The sequence below is a fragment of the Limulus polyphemus genome, unplaced genomic scaffold (assembly GCF_000517525.1).
Source record: "Limulus polyphemus unplaced genomic scaffold, Limulus_polyphemus-2.1.2 Scaffold8935, whole genome shotgun sequence".
Classification (NCBI taxonomy): Eukaryota; Metazoa; Arthropoda; class Merostomata; order Xiphosura; family Limulidae; genus Limulus; species Limulus polyphemus.
The window spans coordinates 19684-25891 of NW_013674545.1; the positions used below are offsets into that span (position 1 = coordinate 19684).

The 6208-nt window shown below is 29.2% G+C and overlaps 1 protein-coding gene across 1 annotated transcript; it reads left to right on the forward strand.

Annotated features, from left to right (window-relative positions):
- Positions 1-702: 702 nt before the first annotated feature.
- LOC111083295 (DNA polymerase epsilon catalytic subunit A-like) lies at positions 703-5781 on the forward strand. The gene is made up of 6 exons (XM_022379716.1): positions 703-801; positions 2007-2112; positions 2729-2855; positions 3903-4121; positions 4799-4953; positions 5683-5781. The coding sequence occupies exons 2-6, from the start codon at positions 2027-2029 to the stop codon at positions 5759-5761; spliced, it is 666 nt and encodes a 221-aa protein (XP_022235424.1). The 5' UTR covers positions 703-801; positions 2007-2026; the 3' UTR covers positions 5762-5781.
- The last annotated feature ends 427 nt before the right edge of the window (positions 5782-6208 follow it).

Consider the following 6208-nt stretch of genomic DNA (forward strand, 5'->3'; position numbering starts at 1 on the left):
AAAACGAGCTGAAACAATTCAGTCTTTCTTTCATAAATCCAATATGATTTTAGTAAAATGAAATTATAATAATTTTTAGCTCACTATCTAAGTTGTTCATCTTACTTGATTCGTTGTGTTGTAGGTGTGAGGCGTGAGGGTGGTTGGTGTTTTGGATCATCAATCCGATGATTCATGGTTCTTATCACGTTGCTAAAAAATCGTGATTCTCAATTTGAAACCCATGCATCCCCCGGTAAGACAGAGGTAAGTCTTCGGATTTACAATGCTAAATTCAGGGGTTCGATTCGACTCGGTGGACACAGCAGATAGCCTGATGTGGCTTTGCTATAATAAAACGCACATTGAACCCATGCGGAGATGAGTGACTATATATCGGTTGTATTACTTCACCTTCATACTGTTAATGATTTATTTAAAATTTTTCTTTATCAGCATATACTGGTTTTCGGTAAGGATAATATAATAGTATTTCAATCCAAAATCGTAAAAAAAGACAATATATTATACATAGATTATTTGTTCTTACTTATTATTTTACCCGCTGTTTCATATTTGATTTATTTATACATTCTAAAAAATTTTTTCTTCATCTGAGGTATTACACGAGTTAAAAAATTATACAAATTTATTACGCCACCTTTAGTTATTTTTCCTAAGTTTCGTTGAAGTATAAACAAAACAAAGTTTTCCCGCCAGTTAGAAGTATATGTTTTGCTTTTAACGTTTGCATGGTTGTTTTTGTGTTTACTAGCTTTATAACTTAAGTTATTATTACTTTTCTGGTTTGAAAGATTAATGGTAAGTGAATAAACGGTACAAAAAGATCCACATTGTTATAAATTGTTTTACACAGTTTATTACTTTTTATTAAATTTATTCGTGAGTAACTGATAGTGATACTATTTCTGTTTTACTATTAGTATTATAAATGTAAACTATGTGTAAAAAAAAGCACCATTTAAAAATTATAGTGTTTGTAGAAAGTTACTTATGATTTTATTATTTATTGTTTGTTTTATTTCTGAAAAAAAACGCATTTATATCAAAATTTTGTAATGGAATAAACTTTTCAGCAAGCATTAAAATTTAAAGACTGAATGATCTGATTCAGTGTCAGAGTTCTTATATATTATCTAGTATATTAAGCATTGAATACTGATAATTTTACTTTTTGTTGTGGCTGTGTACTTATTGTTGTAACGTGTTTTATTGTTAGGCAGGTTGTTTAGGATTATTTAGTAAAACGTAATGTCAAGTCCAATGTATGTAATAATAAAGGATTAGTTTAATCCTTCCTTACCATTTGCTACAGGCTACCTTCACAAGTTGTACTTTGTGCACGAACAACATTTTAACATAAATTGTGGTATCTACACCTAACTTACTTAGCTTTGGTCAGTAAACACTTAGCTCACGGAGTAACTAGATAGCAGAAAAGATGCAGTAACTCTTACTACCACTGAACTGAAACACATGTTGACTTCTTATTGCTCATTAATTGCATCTTGTAATGTCTCCTTATGTTTAGATATTTCACCAAGCTTCTTAATCCTAAATGATTATTATTATTTTAGATATTGCATCATCATCATTATTATATCAAAGAACTAAATAATAACATTGAAAATAAAGCTTGGAATATTATGAAGTGATAATTTTAACTTTAAGAAATAATGTGATTGATGGACTGCCTAAACATTCTTGTGAAATTAATATTAAAAAAAGCTATTACTCTCAGTTCTATTTTTAACTTAATGTCTTAATTAAATGTTTTCAATTTACAAATAACGCAGTAATTCCTAGACATGTAATCACCTTTTTTGTTTGTTTTACTGGATATTTGTGTTCTATGTTTTTAATATGACCACAAAGAAGATTATAATTTCTAAAATGTTGCAAAGATTAAACATACCTTTTGAACTGGTCAGGAAGTCTGTTTTATTTTTGAGTTTGATAGTTTCTGTTCCTTTTTTTTTCATATTTTGAATTAATATATTTTATAGGTGTTTAGTAACTAGATAAAATGGTACTACAAAACTCAGGAAAATTTAAACCAGATAGGTGGAAATCAAAAGATCGTAGCAGTGGTGATGGAGGATCAAACTTCAGGTGAATTTTATGTTTTCATGCGTAGTTTTTGTATTACTGTTAAACATTAAATGTTGTATTAAGAATTTTTCAAATAAGTAAAAGTTTGTGATTGCTCATTAGGCAATAAAAGTCCATACATAAACAGAATTTATGTGAATATGTTTAAGGCAGTTTAAACATTTTATAAAACTCAAGTTAACGGAAAAAGTTTTTTTTTCCACATACGTCTTAGTTCTTCTTATTAAATGCTGATTTATGACTACATTGGAAAACTTAAGAAGAATGTTGAAAAGCAAAAACATTTCCAGGTAACACGATTTTTATAACAGTTTTTAGGCCTGTTGATTTACAATAGTTTTATGGCTTTCAGTATTTAAAACAAAATTCTTAAAGTTTAAACAAAGATGAAAAAAACTCTTAAGACAGTTTAGTAATTTTTCAACAAAAACTTATAATATATATATAAACCAATGAATTGTTTTTACAAAATATTTTTTAACATCAAATAGACATCAGTTTTTTAAATTGTTCTTAAATTTGTAAAAGTACATAGCTTTCATAAATTTTAAACATTTAAAAAAAATTTTTTGTACACGGAGGTTGTATGTTTTAAATTAGTTGTTTTAATTTACAGTCGAGATGACAACTCGGAGAAAAGGGTACAACATTCACTATTTCACAATGAAATAGATTCTAAGTTTGGATTTAATCGTCACCAGGAGCCCATTGAGCGAATTGGATGGCTTGTTAATATTCACCCTGTAAGTATTTGCTTGATATACATGACTGTTTAAGTTTAATGCAAGAGTCATGATTTAGATAGTTTATGTAGCAAGAGTGTTAAATTTAATTGTTTTTAGAACTGATAGTTTATCGCAGGTTTCTTTATGTAACTGTGTACGAATTATATGTTGTGTAGTTCAGTTGTTGTGAATTGGTGCTTGTTGTATTATTGCATCATGTTCTAGAACCTTCTAAGTTTTTCTCATTGTTTTGATTGAGTATTATTGCATCATAATATCTTGTAGTGTGTATAACATTTTAAGCCTCAGTCAGGCTATAAATACACATCCAAAAAGTAGTTTGAGTAAGATATAGTAAGTTAGGTAGATAGTGAAATAGATTGTACTGCATGATTATGAGTTTAGCCATAAAGAGCTTACAGTGGTGATTTTTAAAGTGAATTATCACAGGTTGTATTGTAATAACAGAGTAGTGGAGAAATAATTTGTCTTGTCAAATTCTGTTCTAAAGTAACTGAACCAGCCTGCATGGACTTTGACAAAAAAGATACAATTATTTATAGTTCTGGATACAACTGTGATAACCAACAGTGTAACGAATATTTGTATATACATTTGTCTTGTTTTAATATATTATTTTAAAACTGTACTATTTCTTTATTGTGAAAATTTAACTGCAACAAGTCACAGATACCTACTGTAAAGAATCTGGCCCTAAAATCCTGAAACCAGAACTTGGTTAACCATTCATACCTGAATTAAAACATTAACAATTTTTTATGTCTGAAATTTACTAAAACAAATTAAATATACTAAAGTTCAAGTGATTGACTAGTGCTTTTAAGGGTTAATTTAAAATTATCTGACAGGAAAAAATGGATACTATTTATTAAATATCTAACAAATGCATGTAATGTGTTTGGTTTGTAAAATAGAAAGAACAAAAAAAGAAACACAAAACAAAATCATTAGGAATAATTTTGTTCTGTTTAATTTTCCACATCTGATAAATCAACAATCTCATTATATTCTTAATTTTTAATGGAATTATCCTTTTAATTTCAGACAGAGCTGCTGGATGAAGACAAAAGACTTATAAGTGCAGTGGACTACTATTTCGTGGAAGAAGACGGAAACCGATTTAAAGTGTCATTTCCTTTTAAACCATATTTTTATTTAGCCACCCAGAAAGACTGTGAACAAGAAGTTGCATCTTTTCTCACACGCAAGTTTGCTGGTAGTATTAGCCAAGTGGAGCAAGTTCAAAAAGAGGATCTGGATTTGGTAAGGTGGACAGAATGGCCAATGTATAATTATAAAAAGCAAGTTGAATATTATGGTATATTAGTATGAATGGGCAGAAGATCAAATATAAAAAATATTTTCTTTCAATTGATGTGTGTTTTTTTTTTTTTCAATCATTGCTTTTATACCAGATCAGTAAAAACTTGTAATAGATATATATTCTGAACTTGTTAAATGATTCAGTTTTTTGAGCACTCATGGCTCACATCCTGAAGAGGCCTAAGATTTGGCAATTGGTATTGTTGATTAACTTCCTTCCCTCTAGTCTGTTAGCACTTTACATTTATTTAAATGTGTGAAAGAAAATACATCAGTTTAGTTAAGTTTTGACTGTTATGGGATGCCTATTTTGTGGGTGGGATGACTAAGTTTTTACACTGGGGACTTGTTATAGAAGCAGAAATATCATATTACTCAAGAAACAGGCAGGAGTAGTCCATTAAAACCAAAACTCTACTGTATTTATGCTGTTTAAAATACCAATGCACGAATTGTTTTTCTTTCGTTTTGTTTGTTAATATAAAGATAATGTAATCACAGTTTCAGTATTACTAAGTAATTTTAACTTAGGAGAAAAAGAAACAAAATTGTATACCATTGGCTATTTTTTTCATCATTTTTTTAATTGTAGAATATATGCTTACATTTATAAATAGCCAAACCATTTGGTGGGCCTCAAGGCTAACTATCTGAAGCTGACTTTTCTTACTGTTACGGATTTGACAAAAGTTCGCAAAGAAATTTTCCCAGCTGTAAAGAAAAATCGCGAGAGAGAAAGAACATCTTCAGCATATGTACAGATGTTATCAAGGTGATTCTTTTGTATGCATTTATCATATCAAAATTTAAACGTGACGCCAACATATCTAAAGTAAAATATTGTGTGTAGAATTATACGTAAAACACTTTTAAGGGTATAAAACTACTCGTATTTTATAGTGACAGATTTTGATTTAATCAACCTGATTTTTATATGTAAAATTAAACAAAAAAGGACATTTTCAAACAATATATTGTGCATGTGTTTGTTAGTTCATTCTAGAAATTGTAAAAACCTGACTTTTGAAACATGATTTTTTTGTTTGTGGAATGAAATTAGACAATATAATGAAGAATATTTGAAAATTGAAGACATCAATCTTCGTATTTAAATTCAAATAAATATATGTATTTTTATTGTTATGGTAATAACCCTTTGTAATTTTACAAAAAGATCAAATAGTTAACAAAGATGTGTGATATCTAAAGGTTTGAAAGCTTAAATTCTTGGGCACAAGTCTACTGAAGTGATTAAACAGTTTATTTATTCATCGACTTTCTAGTACTTGATGCTTACCTATGTAATGGACACACTAACCCCACCCCTCCCCTAACACACTTAAGGGATCATTTTAAATCATATCCTATCATGTTTCATATGAACAGTAGCTTTTTCACACCTTAGGCTTTAAACGAAAATGAAGTTTACATGTTTCTTATAGTTCTAACTTTACAGTAAAAATAACAATTCTGTGAAGTGGTTATTGGAATGTTTTTTCAGTTCTTTGTCAGGAGGTGTGCATAGTGAACATTCTAAGAAGCTGACAGATCAGATGGAAAATATTATTGATATAAGGTAAGGAAGTATAATCTGATCTTATGGTGTATAACTCTGAGACTAGAAATTTATGATTTGTTAATCAGTAGTTTGTCAGATATGTTAATCAGATTTCAAACCACAGTAAAACTGATAACAGTTGTATATAACATCCTAGCTGAGGATGTGTGGTCAGAAGTTTGTGTCACTACATAATTATAAGAAAAAACAGGTTTCATCTCATGAACTTACTACTGCATCCAGAAGTTTGTGTATTGTAAAAATTAGTCTCACTGAAGTATGTAAATCAGCTGTCCTGATTAGGGTTACAGAACAGATTAATACCTGTAGTGAACCATACACTGGTATGTAAATATTGTAAAGAATGTCCAAGTTAGTACTAAATATTAGTCTCACTGAAGTATGTAAATCAGCTGTCCTGATTAGGGTTACAGAACAGATTAATACCTGTAGTGAACCATACACTGGT